We start from the raw sequence: 26,918 nt of genomic DNA on the forward strand, positions 1-26,918 counted from the left end.
TGTCCTGAGATGTTAGTGTGGAGGAATTTGCAGAGTCGACACGGCTGAGTGTGCCTTCGTCTTGTACTGATTCAATGCCTAGGCCACAGCTGAGCGGTCAGTTTGGCTTTATTCTCATTATTCTCGGTAATGGTTTGATACAGCAGAGTGGCTTGCTATGACTCTTCAGAGGGCAATTAGGAATCAAGCCCATTATCTTGAGGGAATCATTCATAGATACATAGAGATAGGAACAGGAGTAGGCCATTCGGCCCTTCGAGCCTGCTCCGCCATTCAATGAGATCATGGCTGATCTTCGTCTGAGATCATAGCTGATCTTACCAGTTCAGTACCCCGTCCCCGCCTTTTCTCCGTAACCCTTAATCCCCTTAGCCTTCAGAAATATATCCAATTCTCTCTTGAAAATATTTATTGAATTAGCCTTCACAGCCCTCTGTGGCAGGGAATTCCACAGGCTCACCACTCTTTGAGTGAAGAAATTCTTCCTCATCTCTGTTTTAAATGATTTGCCCGCTATTTTTAGACTGTGGCCCCTGGTTCTGTGCTCCCCGGCCATTGGAAACATTCTCTCTGAATTCAGCCTGTCCAGGCCTGCCATAATTTTATATGTTTCGATGAGATCCCCTCTCAATCTTCTAAACTCCAGTGAGTACAAGCCCAAACTATTTAATCTCTCTTCGTAGGTCATTCCCGCCATTCCAGGTATCAGCCTGGTGAATCGCCGTTGCACTCTTTCCATGGCAAGAACATCCTTCCGCAGATGGGGCGACCAAAACTGTACACAATACTCCAGATGCGGTCTCACCAGCACCTTGTACAGCTGTAGTAAGGTATCCCTATTCCTATACTCGAACCCCCTTGATATGAAGGCCAACATACCATTTGCCTTCTTAATCGCCTGTTGCACCTGCATGCTCTCCTTCAGTGACTGGTGCACAAGAACACCCAGGTCCCTCTGCACTTCCCCATCTCCCAATCTATTGCCATTTAGATAATAATCTACCCTCCTGTTTTTACCCCCAAAGTGGATAACCTCGCATTTATCCACATTATAGTGCATCTGCCACGTATCCGCCCATTCCCCCAACCTGTCCAAATCACACTGTAGCCTCCTGACATCCTCATCAGAGCCCACCCCTCCTCCTAGTTTAGTGTCGTCAGCGAATTTGGAAATATTGCATCCAATTCCCTGATCCAGATCATTTATATATATTGTGAACAGCTGGGGTCCCAGGACAGATCCTTGCGGCACCCCGCTGGTCACTGCCTGCCACTCCGAAAACGAGCCGTTTATTCCAACTCTCTGTTTTCTATCCGCCAGCCAGTTCTCTATCCACGTTAATACTTTGCCCCCAATCCCATGAGCCTTAATTTTGCATGATAATCTTTTGTGTGGAACCTTATCGAAGGCTTTCTGGAAGTCAAGGTACACCACATCCACTGGCTCTCCCCCATCTATTCTACCAGTTACCTCCTCAAAAAATTCCAGCAGATTAGTCAAACACGATTTACCCTTTGTAAATCCATGTTGACTCTGTCCGATCCTTTCCCCATTTGTCAAGTGCTCCGCTATTTTATCCTTAATAATGGACTCTAGCATTTTGCCCACAACCGATGTAAGGCTTACTGGTCTATAATTCCCTGCTTTCTCTCTACCCCCCTTTTTAAATATTGGGGTAACATTAGCTACCCTCCAATCCACGGGTACTGTTCCCGAGTCAATGGAGTTCCGGAAGATGATCCTTAGAGCATCTGCTATCTCCAGGGCCACCTCCTTAAGTACCCTAGGATGTAGTTTATCAGGCCCTGGGGATTTGTCGGCCTTCAGTCCCCTCAACTTACCCAACACCATATCCCTAGAGATACTAATTTCTGTCAGCTCCTCCCTCTCATTAGTCCCTATGTTTGCCGATATTCCTGGGAGGTTATTTGTGTCCTCCTTTGTGAATACAGAACCAAAGTATGAGTTTAATTGGTCTGCCATTTCCTTATTCTCCATTATATATTCTCCCAAATAGGAGTCGTGCCTGAGGATTAGAAAGTAGCTCCCCAACACTAATCTTTAAAAGGGGTCAGAGCAATGTCTCAGGAAAGTACAGGCCAGTGAAGCAAACATCTGTTTTGGTTAAAAGTATTTATAAAGCATCTTAGCAGAGAAGATAATGAAACAGCCAAATTGATATGTTAATAGGGAATAAACATCGATTCATGGGAAGGAAGTCTTGGTTAGCAATTTAAGTCGAGTTCTTTGAGGAAATCATGGACCTTTTGGCAATAGAAATTGTGTGGATGTGTTTAGATTTCAACAGAGTCTTTGGAATTGTGGAATAAAACAAACTTGTGACAATAAGTTGAACCAGACAAAGCAAAGGGTGGCTGTTAATGAGACACCACCATAGGATTACATAGGATATACAGCACAGAAACAGGCCATTCGGCCCAACCAGTCCATGCCAGCGTTTATGCTCCACTCGAGCCTCCTCCCGTCTTTCCTCATCTAAATCTATCAGCATAACCCTCTATTCCCTTCTCCCTCATATGCTTGTCTAGCCTCCCCTTAAATGCATCTATACTATTCGCTTCAACCACTCCCTGTGGTAGCGAGTTCCTCATTCTCACCACCCTCTGGGTAAAGAAGTTTCTTCTGAATTCCCTATTGGATTTCTTGGTGACTATCTTATATTGATGGCCTCTAGTTACGCTCTTCCCCACAAGTGGAAACATTCTCTCTGTATCCACTCTATCAAAACCTTTCATAATTTTAAAGACCTCTATTAGGTCACCCCTCAGCCTGCTTTTTTCAAGAGAAAAGAGACCCAGCCTGTTCATCCCTTACTGATATTTATACCCTTGCATTTCTGGTATCATCCTTCTAAAGCTTCTCTGCACCCTCTCCAGTGCCTCTATATCATTTTTACCAGAACTGTACACAGTACTCTAAGTGTGGTCTAACCAAGGTTCGATATAGGTTTAGCATAACTTCCCTACTTTTCAATTCCTTCTCTCTAGAAATAAACCCTAGTGCTTGGTTTGCTTTTTTTATGGCCTTGCTAACGTGTGTCGCAACCTTTAGTGATTTGTGTATTTGTACTCCGAGATCCCTTTGTTCCTCTACTCCATCTAGACTCGCACCCTCCAAGTAATAAGTGACCTCCCTGTTCTTCCTACCAAAATGTAATACCTCACATTTATCTGTGTTGAACTTCATTTGCCAATTATATGCCCATTCTGCAAGTTTATTAAATGTCCTCCTGTAATTTGTTGCAGTCCTCCTCAGTATTAACTATCCCCCCAATTTGGTGTCATCGGCAAATTTGGAAATTGTGTTTTTGATTCCAAAGTCTAAATCATTAACATAAATTGTGAACAATAGTGGTCCCAGCACTGATCCTTGTGGAACACCACTACCCACCTTCTGCCACTGTGAATAACTACCCTTTACCCCTACTCTCTGCTTTCTGTCTTGAAGCCAGCTAGCAATCCATTCTGCTACTTGTCCCCTGACTCCGCATTCTCTGACCTTGTTCATCAATCTATTATGGGGTACCTTATCGAAAGCCTTTTGCAAATCTAGATAAAGTACATCTACTGCATTACCCTTGTCTAATCTCTCTGTAACCTCTTCAAAAAATTCAATGAGGTTGGTCAAGCAAGACTTTCCCTTTTACAATCCATGCTGACTATTCATTACTATGTTTTGGGTTTCTAGGTGTTCTTCTAGTTTCTCCTTTAGTGGGGATTCCATTATTTTTCCTACCACCAATGTTAAGCTGGCTGGTCTATAATTCCCTGGACATGTTCTATCCCCCTTCTTAAATATCGGTATTACGTTTGTTTCTATTCCATGGTCTTTGGAACTGTGGAATAGAAACAAACTTGTGACAATCAGTTCAACGAGACAAAGCAAAGGGTGGCTGTTAATGAGACTGCACCAATGTGCCAAAGGGTCACTGCTGTGGCCATAACTGTTTTAGTGATATATAAATGATTTGGAACTGGGGACGGGAAACTAAGTTTACAGATGACACTAAATTGGAGGTAGGGTATTCAAATGATATGGGGCAGGCAAACCAATAAGAGGGGCATCTGTATAGGTTGGGAAGTGGGCTGATTAAGGAGAGGGATTTGGAATATTGATGGACAGCCAACTGAAACCTAAAGCACTGTGTGCAGCAGCAGCAGCAGCAGCATGGAGAGCTAACACAGTCTTGAGATGTGTAGCCAAGGAGATGGAGCACATATCCCAGGTGATGACAATGAGTTTGTACAAAGCACTGGTATGGCCACATCTGGTCCATCTACAGTATTGTGTGCATTTCTGGTTGTTGTACTACAGCCTAGATATTCAGACATTTGAAGCAGTTCAGAAAAAAACAAACTAAACTGATGTCTAGTTTAAAGCACCTGAGCCGTGAGGAGAGGTTGAAGGGCCTGGGGTTGTTCACTCTGAAGAAGAGAAAGCTCCAGGCAGATATTATGCAATTATTCAAGAACTTTAAGGAACTAAGTAAGTTGAACCCTGATAATATTTTCAAGGTTTCCACAAACTCTAGAACTCGGGGACACAGGCTCAAACTGAGCAGAGAGTTTAGATTTTATGCAGAGGGTAGTGAATGAAATTGGACTACCCAAGGATACCATGGAGGCAAATTGTGGAAAAATTAAAGGGGAACTTGGCTGGGTCTCTGTTCTCTTGAAAAAAGAAGGCTGGGGGGTGATCTAATAGAGGTCTTTAAAATTATGAAAGGTTTTGCTAGAGTGGATACAGAGAGAATGTTTCCACTTGTGGGGAAGAGCATAACTAGAGGCCATCAATATAAGATAGTCACCAAGAAATCCAATAGGGAATTCAGAAGAAACTTCTTTACCCAGAGTGGTGAGAATATGGAACTCGCTACCACAGGGACTGGTTGAAGCGAATCGTATAGATGCATTTAAGGGGTGGCTAGACAAGCATATGAGGGAGAAGGGAATAGAGGGTTATGCTGATAGATTTAGATGAGGAAAGACGGGAGGAGGCTCGAGTAGAGCATAAACACCGGCATGGACTGGTTGGACCAAATGGCCTGTTTCTGTGCTGTATATCCTATGTAACCCTATGGTGGTGTTTCATTAACAGCCACCCTTTGCTTTGTCTGGTTCAACTTATTGTCACAAGTTTGTTTCTATTCCACAATTCCAAAGACACTGTTGAAATCTAAACACATCCACAAAATTTCTGTTGCCAAAAGGTCCATGATTTCCTCAAAGAACTCGACTTAAATTGCTAACCAAGACTTCCTTCCTATGTTTATTCCCTATTAACATATCAATTTGGGTGATTCATTATCTTCTCTGCTAAGATGCCTTATAATACTTTTAATCAAAACAGATGTTTGCTTCACTGGCCTGTACTTTCCTGAGACATTGCTCTGACCCCTTTTAAAGATTAGTGTTGGGGAGCTACTTTCTAATCCTCAGGCACGACTCCTATTTCGAATGATTCCCTCAAGATATTTGGCAATTGTGAGGTATTAGATTTTGGGCTGCAGTCTTTTCCAGTCCTGTACTTTTACTTTATTGCTACGACACTCAACTCCAAAACTGCTGCTACACTTTCAAAGTGCCAGTCCGACATCTTAGATGAATGATAACTTCCGTAAACCCAATGTTGGCAAATCAGTAATTATTTTAGAATACTGTCAGCACCTTCATGCTCCTGAGCCTTCACTCCATCCACCTACCTAGTCGCTCCCTCAGGCAAAAGCAAGTCGTGCACAACATTAGTGTCCTATTTGACCCCAAGCTGAGCTACTTACCCACATTTGGCCTTTAACCTGTACTACTTTTTTCAGCCTCAGAACATTGCCTATTTATATTCCTATCTCTTCCCCCCCACAGCTGCCAAAACCCTAATCCACTCCTTCATCACTTCAAGGATTAAACTTCTCCAATGCCTTTCCTCCACCCTTCATAAACTTCAGCCAATTCAGAATTCTAACTTCTGACCAAAGTCTCACATACCAATTAGTCATGCTTTTGCCAAGTAAATTGACTTCCAAGTTTTCAAATCCCTCCAGGGTCTTTCTCTCCATCTATGTGAGCAATCTTCTCCAACCATATAACCCTCCACTCCTATAAAAATTGTCTACTGCTTCTGCCACGAGACTATTGGAGATCATTTACAGAGAATTACATATAGAATTACACAGCATTTACAGCACGGAAACAGGCCATTCGGCCCAACTGGTCCATGCTGGTGTTTATGCTCCACATGAGCCTTCTCCCACCCTACTTCATCTCACCCTGCCAGCATATCCTTCTATTCCTTTCTCCCTCATCTACTTATCTAGCTTCCCCTCAAATGCATCTATGCTATTCACCTTAACTACTCCTTGTGGTAGCGAGTTCCACATTTTAACCAGTCTCTGGGTGAAGAAGTTTCTTCTGAATTCCTTATTGGATTTATTAGTAACTATTTTATATTTATGACCCCTAGTTTTGGATTCCCCCCAAAAGTGGAAGCATTTTCTCTACGCCTACCTTATTCATTCACTCACTGCATCCTGTCCTCTGGAATTTTGTCCCAAAACCACTTTGCCCTCCTAGTTCTCTCCCATCCTTCAGAAGCTACCCAAAATCTCATCTCATTGATAGTCCTTTTATCAATCTTGCTCTATTCCACCTTGCTAAACACTCTGAGCGAACTTCAAGGGTTAAGTTACAAGGAGAGATTACACAAATTAGGGTTGTATTCCCTAGAATTTAGAAGGTTAAGGGGTGATCTGATCGCAGTTTTCAGGATATTAAGGGGAACAGATAGGGTAGATAGAGAGAAACTATTTCCGCTGGTTGGGGATTCTAGGACTAGGAGCTATCGTCTAAAAATTAGAGCCAGACCTTTCAGGAGTGAAATTAGGAAACACTTCTACACACAAAGGGTGGTAGAAGTTTGGAACTCTCTTCCACAAACGGCAATTGATGCTAGATCAATTGTTAATTTTAAATCTGAGATTGATAGCTTTTTGTTAACCAAAGGTATTAAGGGATGTGGACCAAAGGCGGGTATAACGAGTTAGGTCGCAGATCAGCCATGATCTCATTGAATGACGGAACAGGCTCGAGGGGCTGAATGGCCTCCTCCTGTTCCTATGAGCATTCTTTTAACTGAAGATTCTTTATAAGTGTAAGTTGTGGCCCCTCCTTCATTGTAAACATTGATTGATGGATATTTGTACCCTGGGTTGCTATTGCTACGGCTGTTACTACCTTTCAGTAATTATTTCCCGGGCTTTAATGTCGCTTTAAATCGATTGATGCTGCTGATTCTATTTTTTTTTAAATAGGTTTTTGCATTGGTGTTTGAAGAGTTGCAGCTCGGGTTATTGTGCTGACGCCGCCGTGCTGTTTGGGGACGTATCAGCGTCGCTCGAAGGATCCCTGGTAACACGAATCCTGCCGCCCGCAGCAGGAACATCAAACAAATGATATGTAACTGGGGCAAAGCATTTCCGCCTTCACTGTAAAAACCCACAGCCAGAAGCGGACAGTCCGAGAATTCAAGTCCTGGGCGTAAGGAATGGAAGCTATCAGCTGGATGTAGTGGGGGGGGAAACCAATCTCCACAGTCATGAAGGAGCTGGGAGGAGAGTCCAGGATTTATCATCAGCTCACGGTGAGCACTATCTTGTGGGACTAAAGTTACACATTCGTGCTTGTTAATAAGTTTTTTCTCGCTACATATAGTCAGGACAAACTGCCTCAATTGCAAGTGGGAAGCTCGCCTGAGTGAGATTGCATTGAGCTACCTGGGTCCAACATGTTGGGACATTCCTGCCAAACTAAATAAGCCTGAAGCAAAACTTGGGATTAGAGTCAGAGCCAAGGTTAAATTGAACTGCTTCGTGTTAAGAAGGGAATGGAAGGTTAGTAGAATCAGTAGAACAGGTAGAGATCATGTGTGAAACATGATCTCCAAACTGCTGGGACCATGGCAATGACATGCCAACAAAGGCAGCTGAGCTGGCATAAATAATATAGGATGTAAGGTTAGACAGGTGCCCTGCAGTTTTACTTGATTTTCCTTTGCAGGACCCTTTCTTATGAGATTTAACTGGTGTTGCTGGCATCTGTGATAAAGTGGATTGGATGCAGCTCAGCCATGCAGACTGTGAAGGTCACAGGTTCAAACCCTCAACTGCAGAGGTAGCTGAGCTCAACTGGGACAGAGTGGAGGTGCTGTGGTTTGCCACAGAGTCTTTGGGTGAGGCTGGGGGAAGGGGGCATCAAGCCAGAGTCCCTGCTCCTACAATCCAGCAGCCTCTGCTGGAAGTGTACATGTAAACATCAGGCAAAGAGCAGGTTGGGACTCTGCTGTGAGGGACCCTCTTGTCAAATAGCCAACTGACACCATTGAGGCTCTCTCGCATGAATAATGGTATCGATGAGTGATTGGTGCACCTGAAAGAGTCTCTGCCTTTTAGGAGGGGAGAGAATTGTTGAAGAAAACAAAGGCAAAAGAACGGATTGTACATGGAAAGAACAGTCTTGACAGCCTGATTGGCTTTTACTTTTTCTTGTTCATTCTGTTGTGTGCTTCCAGAGTTGCTGTGGGAAATATGACTTGTATCTTTTTGTATATCAGTAATTGTTCTTGAAATATTTTTCTGCTCACAGCAGCCACCAGGGTAGGTTACCAATCAGGAGTGAGAATAAGGCACAGGTATCAATTGTACGGTGCCCACAGCTGCCTTGGCTGAGGTCATCTAACTCAGGATAGACCAGAATATTAGATAAGGTCTTCCTGGTCTGTGTCAACTGGCACTGCCTCGGGCAGTGCACTAACTCACTGAGCCTTTGGGGAGCCTTGATCATTTTTATTATGATCAGGTATTTCTATTTCCACTAGTAATTGAAAACCTTTTCGACAGCTTTGTTGGACCATTTGCTTTTAAGAAAAGTAACCTGTGGAACTATTGGGTGTAAGTAAGAGATGACTTCTGTTTCTTAGACATAGCTTCCACCAACCCACTACCCAGGTTGCTAAGATGACTTAGTTTAAACCCAGACTCTGGATATTTTATAATAATTGTTTTGGGAAATATCAATGGGAATAAAACTATATTCTCAATGACCTGCCAAAATGCCGATTTCTTTAGCTAGAAAAGTATTCCAGTAAATTAATTTTGTTTCCTGCTACAAGTGTTCTCAGTGTAAGTTTTGCAGCGACCAGCCCTGACTATTCCTGTATTCAACAAGGTGCTACCAGGGCCTTCAAAAATGGGATCCTTTGATACTAAATTTGACAAACTAACTGCTGAATAGTTCATCTACTGTTTGTGATTAATTTGTGAAAAGCTTTAGGCTACTTGAGTAGTGTCAGAACAATTTCAGATTTTCATACAAATATTAACATTGCCAGTATTCACTCTGTTGCTGCTGCCTGTTAAAATGTATTTTTGCGTAAACTTTTATTTCATTTTGAGTTAAATTAGAGACATTAAGTCAATGTTTACATTAGATAAGTGTGGTAAAGTCCCTGATTGGATAGCTTGCACACAATTTTCCATTCTTATTTTCACAAAATGCAATGTGTACGTACCATATTATCAGGAGCTCTGTCAAGAACATATGAGGCACTAAATGGCTATTGTGTTACATTAAATGGAGTGACTTCAAGCTTAGCTGTTTAAACCAATACAAGAACAGTTTACTGCTCAAAAGATAGTTAAGGATTAGGAAGGCCATTGGACTCATGCTAGCTCATCTACCCAGAAATACTTCCCTTCAGAGCATCGAACTTATATTTCATTTGATATCATTGGGGTGCATTTTAGCCACTTTGCATTTGTCAACAGTCCTATTTTTCTCAGGGCCGTCCCACTTTGGTTCAATTTGTTCAGTGTCGTAATGTCTTTGAGAAATGTTAGCAATGTTTCGAATTTTTTAAAAGGTTAATTCTGCATATACCCTCCTCCAATCCTCAAACATTAGAAGAACTAAAGGGTTAAACTTGACAACATTGCTAAAACATTTTTTTTTTATATGAGTTGGCCTGTTTGGTCTTGCGGAATGTAATACCATGGAAATGAATGGGGAAAGATTCATAGGTGGAATAAACTTGTTTTTTTAAGTGAAACGTGCTTCTATCTGAAACGTTAACTCTGTTTCTCTCTCCACGGATGCTGCCTGGCCTGCTGAGTTTTTCCAGCATTTTCTGTTGTTATTTCAGATTTCCAGCATCCGCAGTATTTTGCTATTGTATTAGTGCTTCTATCGAGCCTGATTCTTAAAAGAAACTATGTGTGTGCAGTGCTTTTAAAAAAAGTAAAGAAAGACTTGTATTTATATAGCACCTTTCATGACCTCAGGATGTCTCAAAGTGCTTTACAGCCAGTGAAGTACTTTTTTGGAGTGTAGTCCCTGTTATAATGTGGGAAACGCAGCAACCAACTTGCGCACAGCAAGCTGCCACAGACAGCAATGTGATAAATAACCAGATAATCTGTTTCAGCGATGTTGATTGAGGGACAAATATTGGCCAGGACACCGGGGATAACTCCCCGGCTCTTCTTCGATATAATGCCATGGGATGTTTTTACGTCCACCTGAGCGAGAGGATGGGGCCTCGGTTTAACGTCTCATCTGAAAGACAGCACCTCTGACAGTGCAGCACTCCACTCGAGTGTCAGCCTAGATTTTTGAGCTCAAGTCTCTGGGGTGGGACTTGAACCCACAGCCTTCTGACTCAGGAGACGAGAGTGCTACCAACTGAGCCAAGGCTAACCACATCCCTGGATTGCTAGCAGTGAAAGACAAACTATAGTAGTACATTAAAAAAAACATGTGGGAAGAGCACATTTTCTGTAAGTATTCTACTTACCGGCTGAACACATTCACTGTCACACTTTGTTGATAACACCTCTGTCGTTATAAAAGCCCTATATGCTCTGACTCATCATTACGTTAGTAGTGATGTATTCAGCCACAGTTAGCCAGTGGCCCTGGTTATCACACATGTGTGACAGTAATGAACCTGCTATCACAGCCACAAGAGATCTGTTGTAGTAAAACTGTAACTGCAAAGCCCAAGTAGCAACACAGTCTGCACATTTTGTAGGGACTGTGGAATATTTTAGTGTTTAAAAATCCACTGTCTCTGATTTGTCACACTGCTTGTCCGACATCCAGTACTGGATGTGCAGAAATTGCCTCCAACTAAACATTGGAAAGACTGAAGCCATTGTCTTTGGTCTCCGCCACTAACTCCGTTCCCTAGTCACTGACTCATCCCTCTCCCTGGCAACTGTCTGAGGCTGAGCCAGACCATTCGCATCCTCGGTTGTATTTGACACTCAGATGAGCTTCCGACCACATATTCGCTTCATCAGCAAGACTGCCTACTTCCACATCCATAACATCACCCAGCTCCACCCCTGCCTCAGCTCACCTGCTGCTGAAACCCTCATCCATGCCTGTTACCTGTAGACATGACTATTCCAATGCTCTCCTGCCCAGCCTCCCATTTTGCACCCTCCATATACTTGAGCTTATCTACAACACCCTGTGTCCTAATTCGCACCAAGTCCCGTTCACCCAGCACCCGTGCTCGCTGACCTACATTGGCTCCTGGTTCGGCAATGCCTCAATTTTAAAATTCTCATCCTTGTTTTCAAATCCCTCCATGCTCGCCCCTCCTTATCTCTGTAATCTCCTCCAGCCCTACAACTCTCTACGCTCCTCCAATTCTGGCCACTTACGCATCCCCGATTTTAATCGCTCCAACTTTGTCAGCCGTGCTGTCAGCTGCCTGGGCCCTAAGCTCTGGAATTCCCTCCCTAAACCTCTCTACCTCTCCTTCCTCCTTTAAGAAGCTCCTTAAAACCTACTTCTTTGATCGAGCTTTTGGCCATCTGTCCTTATGTGGCTCAGTGTCAAATTTTGTTTGATAATGCTCGTGTGAAGTGCTTTGGAAAGTTTTACTACATTAAAGGCACTATATAAATGTAAGATGTTGCTGTTGTGCATTATCTCACATTCAACAATATAGCATTTTTCTCTTTTGCAGGATAAAACAATATACTTTTGTGTGATGTTTTGTAAAACTCTGCCTAATGTAAATCAAACATTAAAATACTAAATGTGCAGGGGCACAACACCTCTCTCAACACAAGTTTGAATATTTGGCTAATGGTCCCCACTTTGAACATTGAATTTCATTTGTAACTTGCAGTGCACGTGATAGGTATTCTACACCCACAATGGTTCCAAGATTTATACTTCCTCGCCGAGGCGTAGTATTTAATAAAAAGGGTTTGTGTTTTCAGCATAAAGTGTTGTTGGGTTTAAAGTTCGCATTTATTATACTTAAAAAAAAAAATGATATTTGACATTCTCAAATTGAGAGTGAGTCTCAAAGCTGTAATCTAATTGAAGTGTCCATATTATGTTTTAAATGAGAGGTCTCAAGTCTGAATTTAGATTACAGTCTTGAACTCACTCTGCAGAATCTGTTTAATTGTTATACACACGCACGTCTTTGTTTGATGCATTCTTTACTTCAGCTCGCAGTGCTTGGGCACTGAGTGCCACAGTGGATTGGAACACTAAGGGGTGATGTCAGACTGTGGGGGGGACAGGGATCAATTTTCCAGGCCATTGATTAGCTAAACCCAGCTGCACTGCTCGGGGGAGGTGCTAAAGAGAGGCAAGGTGCCTCTCCACAGGGGGTATTGAAAATTGAAGGGTGCTTTGTCCTAGGATGTTCTCCGAACCTCCCAGCAGATGGCTCAGTGTGGCGTTGGCAAAAACAATGGGAGCAGTTTGGCTGCTTGCCTGCACAAAGTGCAAAGCCTAGGAACCAGGACTAGTGGCAGAAGATCCAGCAGAGGTGGCTGTTACAGCAGGCTTGTTACTGTTGCACACACGTGTGATAACCAGGGCCACTGGTGAACTGTGACTGAATACATCACCACTAACATAATGACCGGGCCCTTAACAGGAAACAGCCGCACACTTTTCACTGCTCTGAAAACTGACTCCATTGTACAAAATTTGATCCTTCACTTCTCAACAAGCAAAGCCTAACTAGTTCTACACCAGCAACAAATACATTTTTGTGAAATTAAAATGTCTTATTTGTACAATTCTAAGAGATTTTCTCTGTATCTACGCTATCTGTGGCTATTTCTCCCCCCGACCTGGACAACTGCTTTGTTGTACTCTTGCCAGGTTGCAAGACTGGAACTGCTCCCACCTGGCAGTGCTCCATGGCAGTGTATCATTTCATTTCAAAAATATTTGCTTTGATACTGGTAACATTTTTGAGGGCACAGTAATGTATCTCCAGCCCAAGAAGCCTTTTTGTCCTCTGCTTCGCTGAATCGACCAGCAGCCCAGTCTGAACAAGAAGAAAAAACACAAGTTATAAATAGTGTAAGGGGTGGTGTTTGGGGTCAGCTTCGCCTCTGACTTATGAGCAGGTCAAATCGCTCCCACTCCTTTGGTTCTAGACCTTGGACTTATTTGGGGGCTGTAATGAAATTGCAGCAGACAACTGAATTTTGGTGAAAGAATTTTGATCTTTATTTTGAGAAAGAAAATACACAACACAATAATCTTAACACTCTAAATTGGGGGAACACTTTGGAATATACGAGGGAAAATAACAATAGACAGACTACTTCACCCCTCCCAACCCCACTTCACTAGCTAAGTTGGGCTCCAGAGGACCAGGGATAATGCTCACCAAAATGACTTCTTTTGACAGTTGTAGAGGTTCGCGATTTCGGGGTTCTCTAGATGTGTCGGTTGGGGCCTGCCATACCCCGGACGCGGTAGAGGACTTCACCTGCGTGTCTGGTCAGTCTTCGCGAGTCCACTGATGCGGTAGGGTGCGTATTGGATCTATCAGGCGAGTACCCAATTTCTTTTGGTTAGAAGTAGGGTTTAGAGTCTTTTTCGATAAAATCTTACCCAGGGGTAAGTCAGGTTAGATTATAGAGTGGAAAACTTGCGGATCTTCGGTTTTCTTCCGAGCTGGGTTTTGTTGGTCGCGGTGGCCCAATATTACCTGGTTGCTAGTAATATTTGGTTGTTTGTTTTGTGGGGCCCTGGTCTGCCGCGAGATCTCCGGCGGTGTGTTATTTCTTTGAGAGGGAGCTTCTTCTTGGACTGAACTTGATGACTTGATTTGACATGAACGATGAAGCAAACTCTTTTCTTTAACTCATCTCCACTCCTTCAACCCTCCTCTCACTCAACTGCTTGAACCGCTCGACCCGAACTGGACCCGCACTCCTTGAACCGAACTCTGAAACCGCACTGCACCTTTGCTGAACTTGTAGCACACAACTCCTATTGTAAAAAAAACAGGCCCTCAATTATACTGTTCGAGGCCTGCTAATCTGCGCGCCAAATCAGTTCTGTCTCTTTGTTAGTTTTGGCAGGCTCATTAACATTGATGGGTTAAAAATGGTTTAATATGTTTCGGGATGGTCCCTTCGATCTTAATTGGTTTTAAGATTGCGTGAAGTGGTTTTGGGGTGGTCTCATCGATTAACCTCTTGTTTAATTGCAGTAACATTTGTCTTTTCCTGTGGGACCCAAGGTTCTTTTGTTGGTTGGTGGCATGTTCTGCATTATGTATGCTTTGGATTTTGGGCGGGAACTGCTCTTCCGTAGGCCTATTGTCATTATGTAAAATGACTGAGACAATCCAGATAGTCCCCAGACAGCTTGGCTAATGCCAATACTCAAAACTGTCCATTTACAGAGGCCAAAGATTCCTTTGTTGCAGCACCCTTTTCTTCCACAGGCTCGAACATGCTTTTAAAATAAAACCAAAATCCTGGGGTCCTAGATTTTTAAATCTCCCTATAGGCCCAATATTCTTATACCATTCTGACATGGTTTAGTAACAGTCCAAAAATCCCTCCTTTAGGGTAATCATCTTGGTTTTGGGGAATCTGTTGAATTTTGCGAAATCTTACAATAGTATAACTTACTGCATGATAAGCTATCAGGATATGATATTAATTTTACGTTTAATGCTGATTGCCTAACTCATAGTTATCAAAGATTCTACTGCCTGTATGCTATCTCGCACCAAGTCCTGCTTACCCATCACCTCTGTCCTCGCTGACCTACATTGGTTCCTGGTTCCCCAATAACTGAAATGTAAAATTTTCATCCTTTTTAAACCTCTTCATGGCCTCACCCCTCCCTATCTCTGCAACCCCCTCCAGCCCAACAACACTTCCGGCCAAACTTTTCAGTATTCTGACTGGCCCCTTGTGAATCCCCCTCCGTTCATTTTGCCATTGGTGACTGCCTTGGCCCTATACTCTGGTATTCGCTCCCTAAACCCCTCGACCTCTGCATTCCCTCTCCTCCTTTAAGACCGCCCCTTAAAAAAAACCTCTTTGATGCAGCTTTTAGTCACCTGTCCTCATATCGCCTTCTTTGGCTCGGCATCCATTTTTTTTTGATTAGACCTCTGTGATGCACCTTGGGATCTTTTTCTACACTGAAGCACTTCTAGAAATGCAAAATACAAAACATAGAAAAACATAGAAGATAGGAGCAGGAGTAGGCCATTCGGCCCCTCGAGCCTGCTCCGCCATTCAATGAGATCATGGCTGATCATCCAAATTCAGGACACTGTCCCTGCTTTCTCCCCATATCCCTTGATCCCTTTAGCCTTAAGAAATATATTCAATTCCTTCTTGAATATATTTAATGAATTGGCCTCTACTGCCTTCTGTGGTAGAGAATTCCACAGGTTCACCACTCTCTGGTGAAGAAATTCCTCCTCATCTCTGTCCTAAATGGCTTACCCCATATCCTTAGACTGTGACCCCTGGTTCTGGACTCCCCGTCCATCGGGAACATCCTTCCTGCATCGAGTCTGTCTTGTCCTGTTAGAATTTTATAAGTTTCAATGAGATCCCCTCTCATTCTTCTAAACTCCAGCGAGTATAAGCCCAATCGACCCAATCTCTCCTCATACATCATTCCTGCCATCCCAGGTATCAGCCTGGTGAATCTTCACTGCACTCCCTCCATGGCAAGAACATCCTTCCTCAGATAAGGCGACCAAAACTGCACACAATACTCAAGATGTGGTCTCACCAAGGCCCTGTACAACTGCAGCAAGACATCCTTGCTCCTGTTCTCGAATCCTCTCGCTATGAAGGCCAGCATACCATTTGCCTTCTTAACCGCCTGCTGCACCTGCATGCTTACCTTCAGCGACTGGTGCACAAGGACACCCAGGTCTCGTTGCACTTCCCCTTCTCCCAATCTATTACCAGTCAGATAATAATCTGCCTTCCTGTTTTTGACACCAAAGTGGATAACCTCGCATTTATCCACATTATACTGCATTTGCCATGTTTCTGCCCAATCACCCAACATGTCCAAATCATACTGGAGTTTCTCAGCATTCTCCTCACAGCTCACACGCCCACCCAGCTTTGTGTCGTCTGCAAACTTGGAGATATTACATCTAGTTCCCTCATCTAGATCATTAATATATATTGTGAATAGCTGGGGTCCAAGGACCGATCCCTGCGGTACCCCACTAGTCACTGCCTGCCACTCGGAAAAAGACCCGTTTATTCCAACTCTTTGCTTTTTGTCTGCCAACCAGTTCTCTATCCAAGTCAATACCTTGCCCCCAATCCCATGTGCCTTAACTTTACACGCTAATCTCTTATGTGGGACCTTATCGAAGGCCTTTTGAAAGTCCAAATACACCACATCCACTGGTTCTCCCTTATCTATTTTACCAGTTACATCCTCAAAAAATTCCAGTAGATTAGTCAAGCATGATTTACCTTTTGTAAATCCATGGTGACTTTGTCCGATCCTGTCACTGTTTTCCAAGTGCTCTGCTATTACATCTTTTATAATGGACTCTAGCATTTTCTCCACTACTGATGTCAGGCTTACCGGTCTGTAATTCCCCGTTTTCTCTCTACAAGGGGCGATTTTCTGCGTACATGGGGAACCTCATCCGCTGTTAGTACATAGCAGAAAAGCACGGGCAGAGTGCCTGCGATTTACCGGTATTCTCCCCAGTGCATACTCAGAAAATCAGCGCTGTACTCTCCAGATCTTCCAATACATGAGAGTCACACACATTTCTAAACAACTGTTCACATTTTCTGTCCCTGCACCTATTTCGTTATTTAGGCATTTAATGCCGTCCTTGCATCAGCCTTTACTAAAGAGAAGGATATCGGAGAGAAGGTGAATCCTGAAATAGTTAAGAGTGAGACGAGTGATAGTATAATGACTAAAAGGGAAAAAAAATAGATTAAAAGGAAAAAAATGTAGATATTAGTTAGGCTAAAGGAATTCAAAACAGCTGACGGGATACATCCTAGAATCCTGAGGGAGATGAAGGAGGAAATTGCCACGGCCTTAGAAATTATATTTCAGGGGCCTATTTAGTAGGGATGTGCGCTGGAGAACTGATGAGTGGCCATTTATAAAGAGAGAGTTATAGCTAATCCGGGTAATTAGAGACCAATTCCCTTAACATCTGTGGTGGGGATAATTTTAGAGCCTTTAAGGATGAAATTGCCACATATCTAGATATGGAGAAAGAAGCACTGAATTCAAAAGGGACGATTATGGTTGACAAACCTCACTGAATTCTTTGAGGAGATAACAGACTTGGTAAAAGGGGGAAATGTATTGCAGATGGACTTTAGGAAAGCCTTTAACAACGTACCACATGGGAAATTATTAGAGAATATTAAGGGGTGTGGGATTAGGGGGAGGATAGTAAACTCGATTAAAATTGGTTAGAAGGGAGAAAACAGAGAGTAGGAGTTAAAAGACCGTTTTTCCAGAGTGGATAATGGTGTCCCACCGAGTTCAGTTCTGGGGCTACTTGTTCACGGTATACATCAATGATTTGGAGATAGGCCTCGAGGGAGTGGTGTCGCAGTTTGCAGATGATACTAAAATATGAGGTATAGTTAATTCTTTAGAATACTAAAGAAAGCTGCAAAGGTATATTGGTAAGATGGGAAATGGGCTAAAAAGTGGCAGATGGAATTCAACATCAGTAAGTGTGGGGTGATATATTTTGATTAAAAAATGAACAGCAGTAATTATAGTGTAAATTGAAGTAGGGTCAGTGATGTGAAAGAACATACGGATTTGTGGGTACAGGTTCACAGGACACTAAAAGCAGCACCTCAGGTACCAAAGAAAAGCTAATAAGACCTCAGTTAGAGTACTGTGTGCAGTATTGGGCTCCACACTATAGGAAGGATATTGAGGCTTTGGCACAGAAACAATGTAGAGTTACTAGGCTGCTGCCTGGTATAAGGAAATACAAATCTGAAGACTTGAAAACTTGGAGCTTTTTTTATTAGAACAGTACATAAGAACATAAGAAATAGGATCAGGAATAGGCCACTTGGCCCCTCAAGCCTGCTCCGCCATTCAATAAGATCATGGCTGATCTTGGGCTCAAAGCCACTTCCCCGCTCGCTCCCCATACCCTTCACTCCCTTATCGTGCAAAAATCTGCCTAACTCCACCTTAAATGTATTTAATGACCCAGCCTCCACAGCTCTCTGGGGCAGAGAATTCCACAGATCCATGATCCCCTGAGAGAAGAAATTCCTCCTCATCTCAGTTCTAAAAGGGCGACCCTTTATTCTAAAACTGTGCCCCCGCGTTCTAGATTTCCCCACGAGGGGAAACATCCTCTCTGCATCCACCCTGTCGTGTCCCCTCAGTACCTTATATGTTTCAATAAGATCACCTCTCATTCTTAAACCTCTGATTTACAAGGATGATACCAGAACTGAGAGGTTATACCTATCCGGAAAGATTGAACAGGCTGGGGTTCTTTCCACTAGAAAAGTGAAGGCTAGAGGCCTTTAAAATTACAGTACAGATACGGGACAACATGATAGAAGTGTTTCAAATTATTAAAGGGTGAAACATGGTAGATCTAGGAGTAGTCTGGTTCCAATATTGAAGTCTAGAATGAGAGGGCATAGATAGAAGATTAAATGCAAGAGATTTAGAACAGAGAGCAAGAGAAACGTTTTTACAGAGTTGTGATGCTGTGGAATTAAGTTCCAGGGTTAGTGGTTGAAGTAGAAACTATCAATAAAAAGAAAAAAAGAGAGAATTGCATTTATATAGTGCCTTTCACGACATCCCAAAACGCTTTACAGCCAATGAAGTACTTTGGCAGTGTCATCACTGTTATAATGTAGGAAACGCAGCAGCCAATTTGCGCACAGCAAGGTCCCACAAACAGCAATGTGATAATGACCAGATGAGCTGTTTTAGTGTTGTTAGTTGAAGGATAAATATTAGCCAGCACACCAGGGAGAACTCCCCTGCTCTTTGAGAGGACAGGCAGGGCCTCGGTTTAACATCTTATCCAAAGGATGGCACCTCCAACAGTGCAGCACTCCACTGGAGTGTCAGTCTGGATTTTGTGCTCAAGTCTTTGGAGTGGGATTTGAGCACGCAACCTTCTGACTTGGAGGCAGGAGTGCTACCCACTGAGTGACGGCTGACACCTAGATTCAAGATTCGATTGGATAGGTGGGTGAGAAAAGGGGATAAAGGAATATGAGAACAGGGCAGGTAAATGTGATTAGGACTATTCTTTCGCATCAAGGATAAATGCTAACATGGACTGGTTGGGCCGAATGGGCGGTTTTTGCGTTTAACTTGTATGTATTTCTATGACTGGTATATTTTATATCAAACAGAACAAATAAAAGGTTTGTGATAGCTCAGAGTTTCTTGGGGATTTAAGGAGCCCCTGAATCCCCTGCATAATAGACCATGTCTGCAGTATTTGCTTGGGTCGTAATGTAGGAGTCTACGTACTCCTAGCAAAAAATACTGAACTCGGAGAGGTTCAACAGAAAAGGTTTAATTGTTGAGGCTGCATGCTGAACACAAAATGGAGTCAGAGCTACACAAAGTACAACTGTCTTTCATCAGTGCCCAGCTTCGACTGCTCCTCCCCCGCTCTGGGCTTAACTATGTTGCAGATCGAGTTTCTTAAAGGTGTGATCCTTCTTAAAGGCATGACGCCTGATTTATAGTCTACGGACCGGAAAGCGGATTGTGTCCGTTCTGTGATCGGTACGCCACAGTAACCTCATAAAATTGTTTCAGGTTGGAAATATCCCCTATTTATCCAATAATGTTTGAATAGGAACTGGCAATATATTGTCTTGATTATCTAGAGAAAGGGAAAGTCTCGAGGTTTTAGAATTGAAATTACACTAGCATTTATGATGACTTAAATTTCCTTCATCTACTGAATAAATCGAGAGATAGGAACAGGAGGAGGCCATTCAGCCCCTCGAGCCTGTTCTGCCATTCAATGAGATCATGGCTGATCTGTATCTTGACTCCATCCACCTGCCTTGGCTCCATATCCTTTTATAGCTTTGTTTAGCAAAAATCTATCGATTTCAGATTGAAAATTCTTGAGCTACCATCTACTGCTTTTTGTGAGAGAGAGTTCCACACTTCTAATACCCTGTGCATGAAGAAGTGTTTCCTAACTTCTCTCTCAAATGGTCTGGCTCTGATTTTAAAGTTATGTCCCCTTGGCCAAGACTCTCCCACCAGCAGAAAAAGATTATCTCTATCTACCCTATCAATTCCTTTCAAAATCCTAAAAACCTCACTCAAAGCACCCCTTAAGCTTCTATATTCCAGGGAATACAAGCCTAGTTTATGTAATCTCTCCTCATAATCTAACCCTTGAAGCCCTGGCGATATTCTGGTCAATCTGCACTGCACTCTTTCCAAGGCCAATATATCCTTTCTAAGGTGCGCTGCCCAGGACTGTGCACAGTGCCCCAGATGTGGTCTAGCCAGGGCTTTGTATAGCTGTAGCAAAACTTCCTCCCCTTTATATTCTAATCCTCTAGTTATAAAAGCTAACATTCCATTAGCCTTTTTGATTACTTTCTTGTGCCTGATTACTACATTTTAGTGATCTGTGTACATGGACCCCTAAACCCCTTTGGACCTCCACTGTTCCTAGCTTTTCACCATTTAATGGTTGTCATTGCACGTTAAACATCTGATGCCAGAACATTGCAGCGCTATTTATTTTAAGGGAACAAGTATTGCTGTCTAGTGTCATAAAAGATGTTTACTACATCATTTATTTGACTGTGTTCCGGTTACAGGTCATGCAGTTCTCAGCAAATACACTGGGTTTGATTTTAAGCTTCACACCGCTGTTAAATTTTGAAATCTCAAGGTTTTTAGACTATAATTTGAGAATTAAATGGTTCATAACCAACGATGGAGAACCAATGGTTTATGAATCTTCTAAATGTATTTTCTATTCTAAATGTTTGCATTGATCGAAGGACTTGTTAGGTAAAGGATAAAAATAAAAGCTCCTTTTGTATTTCTGGCGTTGGATTCACCTCAGTTCCTTTCATTAAAAAATAAATGTGAACAAGATTTCCAGACGCAGAGTCTGAATTATTTGCATTGATTGAAAACATTGATATTTGAATGATCATTAAAAGACCGGGGTGAACGAACTGAACTGTGCAGCAGAAGTGCTGCTTAGTACTTTATTCGTGTTTATGAACGTGATCCAACACACACCGTTTCTGTAGCACATTGCTGAGTCTGATTGTGGCTCTGTGAGATGTGCTGAGTGACAGTGGCAGCTGTGGCTCAGTGCGTAGCACTCCTGCCTCTGAGTCAGTAGGTCGTGGATTCAAGTCCCACTCCAGAGACTTGAGCACATAGCGCAGCGCTGGGGTGTCAGCCTGGATTGTCAGTGGTGCTGTCGTTTCGGATGAGACGTTTAAAATCGAGGCTCCGTCTGCCCTCTCGGGTGGATGTAAAAGATCCCACGGCAGTATTAGAAGAGCAGGGAAGTTCTCCATGGTGTCCTGGACAATATTTATTCCTCAACCAAGATCACAAAGGAAAACAGATTATCTGGTCATTATCTCATTGCAGTTTGTGAGACCTCGGTGTGCGCAAATTGGCTGCTGCATTTCGTACATTGCAACAGTGACTACACTTCAAAAATACTTCATTGGCTGTAAAGCGATCTGGGATGGCCTGAGGCTGTGAAAGGTGCTATATAAATGCAAGTCTTCCTTCGTTCACACTCAATGTGGGCCTCAATTGTATAATAATTTTTATAATGTAGGTCGTTGCATCATGGAGTGTTATTGCATTGCTATGGATACATGTATTATGTAAACATATCAGTGAGAAGCTGGTTAAAATAAAATGAAGTGAAAAGAACAAATTGTCACAATAGGTAGGCAGCAAGAGAACTGTGATGCAACCGAATGTCAAGCTGAATTGGAAGTTCCAGACTCTTCATGTGGGAATGGAAATGTTTCCCGCTGTACTGGTTAAAGCTCAGAATTGATGGGCATAATGTCAGTGCGCTGGTGCAGTGCTCTAGAACACTGACACATTGTGCCATGGACAGGAGGGTGGGGGTAAGCACGTTCGGTCTCCACACACCACACCACCCCCACCCCCGCCCAAACCTGCACTCGACTCAGTTCTTGATCTCAATTACAAAAGCAAAATACTGCGGATGCTGGAAATCTGAAATAAAAACAGAAAATGCTGGAAATACTCCGCAGGTCGGTTAGCATCTGTGGAGGGAGAAACAGAGTTAACGTTTCAGGGCGATGACCCACTGACCCTCTGTTTCTCTCTCCACAGATGCTGCCTGACCTGCTGAGTGTTTCCAGCATTTTCTGTTTTTATTTCTTGATCTCAATTGCTCTGCTGTGGCGGATCATATAACTAGGGCTGTAGAGAGGGCTTTAAACTAACTAGTGGGGGGGAGATTCCTAGAGAGCAAATAATAAAAATGACAACAGAGAAGGTCATAGACTTAGGTAGCAGTGGGGAAATTAAAAACCAGAGCGTGTCAGGAAGGGGCAGAAGGTATGGAGTAAAAGGTAAAGTAATAAAAAGGGCAAAAGCAGGAACTAAGTGTCACAAAACATATTTGAAAGTTCTCTATCTGCACGTAGCATTCGTAACAAAATGGACGAGTTAATGGCACAAATAACTACATATGGGTATGATCTTGTGGCCATTACAGAAACATGGCTGCAGGGTGACAATGCCTGGGAATTAAACATACCAGGTTATTTAATGATCAGGAAGGACAGGCAGGAAGGAAGGGGAGGTGGGGTGGCTATGTTAATAAAGGAAGGAATCACTGTAATACAGAGAAATGATATTGGGTCAAAAGATCAGGATAATGAAACGGTTTGGGTGGAGGTAAGGAATAATAAGGGGGAAAAAACACTGGTGGGCGTAGTCTATAGGCCTCCGAACAGTGGCAACTCTGTTGGACGGAGTATCAATCAGGAAATAGTTGAGGCTTGTAATAAGGGAACATCTATAATTATGGGGGATTTTAACTATCATATTAATTGGACAAATCAAATTGGGCAGGGCAGCCTTGAGGATGAGTTCATTGAGTGTATTAAGGATGGGTTTCTTGAGCAGTATGTAACTGAACCGACCAGGGGGCAAGCAACCTTAGATCTATTCCTGTGTAACGAGACAGGATTAATTAAAAATGTCCTAGTAAAGGATCCCCTTGGAATGAGTGACCATAACATGGTTGAATTCCATATTCAATTAGAGGGTGAGAAGGTTGGATCTCAAACAAGCGTGCTAAGCTTGAATAAAGGAGACTATGAAGGTATGAGAGCGGAATTGAGTAGAGTGGATTGGGAAAATAGATTAAAGGGTAAGACGATACATGATCAGTGGTGTACATTTAAGGAGTTATTTTACAACTTCCAAAAAATATATATTCCACTGAGAAGAAAAGGGTGTAAAAGAAAAGACAGCCATCCGTGGCTAAGTAAAGAAATTAAGGATAGTATTCGACTAAAAACAAGGGCATATAAGGTCGCCAAATCTAGTGGGAGGATAGAGGATTGAGAAAACTTTAAAAGACAGCAAAAAATAACAAAAAGATTGATTAAGAAAGGGAAGATAGATTATGAAAGTAAATTAGCAAAAAATATAAAAACAGATAGTAAGAGTTTTTATAGTTATATAAAAAGAAAAAGGGTGGCTAAAGTAAATGTTGGTCCCTTAGAGGATGAGACCGGGAAATTAATGGTGGGAAATATGGAGATGGCAAAAACACTGAATGAATATTTTATATCAGTCTTTACAGTAGAAGACACTAAGAATATCCCAACACTGGACAAACAGGGGGCTAAAGGGGGGGAGGAGCTAAACACGATCAAAATCACTAAGGAAGTGGTACTCGGTAAAATAATGGGACTCAAGGCGGATAAATCACCTGGACCTGATGGCTTACATCCTAGGGTCTTGAGGGAAGTGGCGGTAGGGATTGTGGATGCATTGGTAATAATTTTCCAAAACTCCCTGGACTCGGCAAAGGTCCCGGCAGACTGGAAAACTGCTAATGTAACACCCTTATTTAAAAAGGGCAGTAGACCGAAGGCTGGAAACTATAGACCGGTTAGCCTAACATCTGTGGTAGGTCAAATTTTGGAGTCCATTATTAAGGAGACAGTAACAGGACATTTGGATAATCATAATTTAATAGGACAAAGTCAGCATGGTTTTATGAAGGGGAAGTCATGTTTGACAAATTTGCTGGAGTTCTTTGAGGAAGTAACATATAGGGTGGATAAAGGGGAACCAGTGGACGTAGTGTATTTAGACTTTCAAAAGGCATTTGACAAGGTGCCACACAAAAGATTGTTGCTTAAGATAAAAAATCACGGGATTGGGGGTAATATTCTGGCATGGATAGAGGATTGGCTATCTAACAGAAGGCAGAGAGTTGGGATAAATGGTTCATTCTCAGACTGGCAATCAGTAACTAGTGGTGTTCCGCAGGGGTCAGTGCTGGGTCCCCAACTCTTTACAATCTATATTAACGATTTGGAGGAGGGGACCGAGTGTAACATATCAAAGTTTGCAGATGATACTAAGATGGGAGGGAAAGTAGTGAGTGAGGAGGACATAAAAAACCTGCAAGGGGACATCGACAGGCTAAGTAAGTGGGCAGAGATTTGGCAGATGGAATACAATACTGGAAAGTGTGAGGTTATGCACTTTGGCAGGAAAAATCGTAGAGCAAGTTATTATCTTAATGGCAAGAAACTGGAAAGTACTGAAGTACAAAGTGATCTGGGGGTCCTGGTGCACGAAACTCAAAAGGTTAGTATGCAGATGCAGCAAGTGATTAAGAAGGCCAATGGAATGTTGGCTTTCATTGCTAGGGGGATAGAATATAAAAATAGGGAGGTATTGCTTCAGTTGTACAAGATATTGGTGAGACCGCACCTGGAATACTGCGTACAGTTTTGGTGTCCATACTTAAGAAAGGACATACTTGCTCTCGAGTCAGTACAAAGAAGGTTCATTCGGTTAATCCCGGGGATGAGGGGATGGACATATGAGGAGAGGTTGAGTAGATTGGGACTCTACTCATTGGAGTTCAGAAGAATGAGAGGCGATCTTATTGAAACATATAAGATTGTGAAGGGGTTGGATCGGGTGGATGCGGGGAGGATGTTCCCGATGATGGGTGAAACTAGAACTAGGGGGCATAGTCTTAGAATAAGGGGCTGCTCTTTCAAAACTGAGATGAGGAGGAACTACTTCACTCAGAGGGTGGTAGGTCCATGGAATATGCTGCCCCAAAAAGCTGTAGAAGCTACATCATTACATAAATTTAAAACAGAAATAGACAGTTTCCTAGAAGTAAAGGGAATTAAGGGTTACGGGGAGCGGGCAGGAATTTGGACATGAGTCTAGGTTCGTATCGGTCATGGCCCTGTGGGTAGCGGAGCGGGCCCATGGGCCGTGTAGCCTGATCCTGCTCCTATTTCATGTGTCTAATTCTGTTAGATTCAGGAGATGGTTCTGTGATAGTGGATTGGCGGTTAGGATCAGATCAGCCATGATCTCATTGAATGGCGGAGCAGGCTCGAGGGGACGATTGGCCTACTCCTGCTCCTATTTCTTATGTTCTTATGGAGAGCAGGTCACATTGGGCCGCACTTTGTTGTTCACTTATTACAGATTGCACAAGAGTGCCGTAGCTCTCGTAGCCTGGCAGCAGGCTTTCTGTACACCTTCTTTGTTGGGGAGTTACATGGACCCTAAAACGAGATACCCTACAAAAAAATTTTGAACATATTAAAAGGCATCACAATCAAGATTGTGTCACAGTGAGAGAACCAGAGCTCTGAAGCTCTACAATTCTAAATTTTTTTAACTATATATTTTTTAATTCTTTACGGATACAAGAAATATAGAACCCAAATATGCAGTATGAATCTTTATGAAAAAGTAAAGGTAGGATTTTACTGAACATAGAACCGGTTCAAATAAATGATTCATGTTCTCAAATGTGCACAAAATGAGCTATATAGTATGTGGACAGCACCTTTTAGGGAAAGCTTAAATATGCTCTATGTCAAATAAGGTGCCTCAGTTCAAAACCGCAATCCTGTCCATTGTGTGCTGGAATATGTGAGATTAATGAGAGCAATATTGTATAATATCTATAATGTAGGGAAAGGAAACACTCCAAACTGTTTGTAGGTTGTCTTGAAAGAGGAATGTGGTGCCACTAATTTGTCCTCATTCTGAATGCTCCGCATCCTATCTGACGCTGAACTGTGCTTTCAAACCCATATTCTCTCCATCACCAAGACTGACATCTTCCATCACTGTAATAGCACCCATCTCTGCCCCGCCTCAGCCCATCTGCTGCTGAAACCCTCAGCTGTGCTTTTGTTAGCTCTGGACTTGATTATTCCAATGCTCTCCTGGCCAGCTTCCTGCCTTGCACGCTCTGTAAACTCCAGCTCATCCAAAACTCTGCTGTCTGTATCCCGACTCGCACTGTCCCATTC

At 42.7% G+C, this 26,918-nt stretch overlaps 1 protein-coding gene across 4 annotated transcripts in view; it reads left to right on the plus strand.

The window, feature by feature from the left end:
- The first annotated feature begins 7,262 nt into the window (after positions 1-7,262).
- Positions 7,263-26,918, plus strand: part of LOC147110430 (kinesin-like protein KIF19) — a 196,371-nt gene continuing 176,715 nt past the window's right edge. For 2 of the 4 annotated variants that reach the window (XM_086000405.1, XM_086000406.1), the window contains exon 1: positions 7,265-7,654. In XM_086000405.1, coding sequence (XP_085856531.1) covers positions 7,610-7,654 — 45 coding nt within the window. In that variant the 5' untranslated portion in view covers positions 7,265-7,609. Of the gene's footprint in view, positions 7,655-26,918 lie in introns of all 4 variants that reach the window. The other 2 variants (XM_086000408.1, XM_086000407.1) reach the window with 2 other exon arrangements.

This window comes from Somniosus microcephalus, chromosome 11 (assembly GCF_052327205.1).
Source record: "Somniosus microcephalus isolate GS21.2 chromosome 11, FLI_Smic_1.0, whole genome shotgun sequence".
Lineage (NCBI taxonomy): Eukaryota > Metazoa > Chordata > Chondrichthyes > Squaliformes > Somniosidae > Somniosus > Somniosus microcephalus.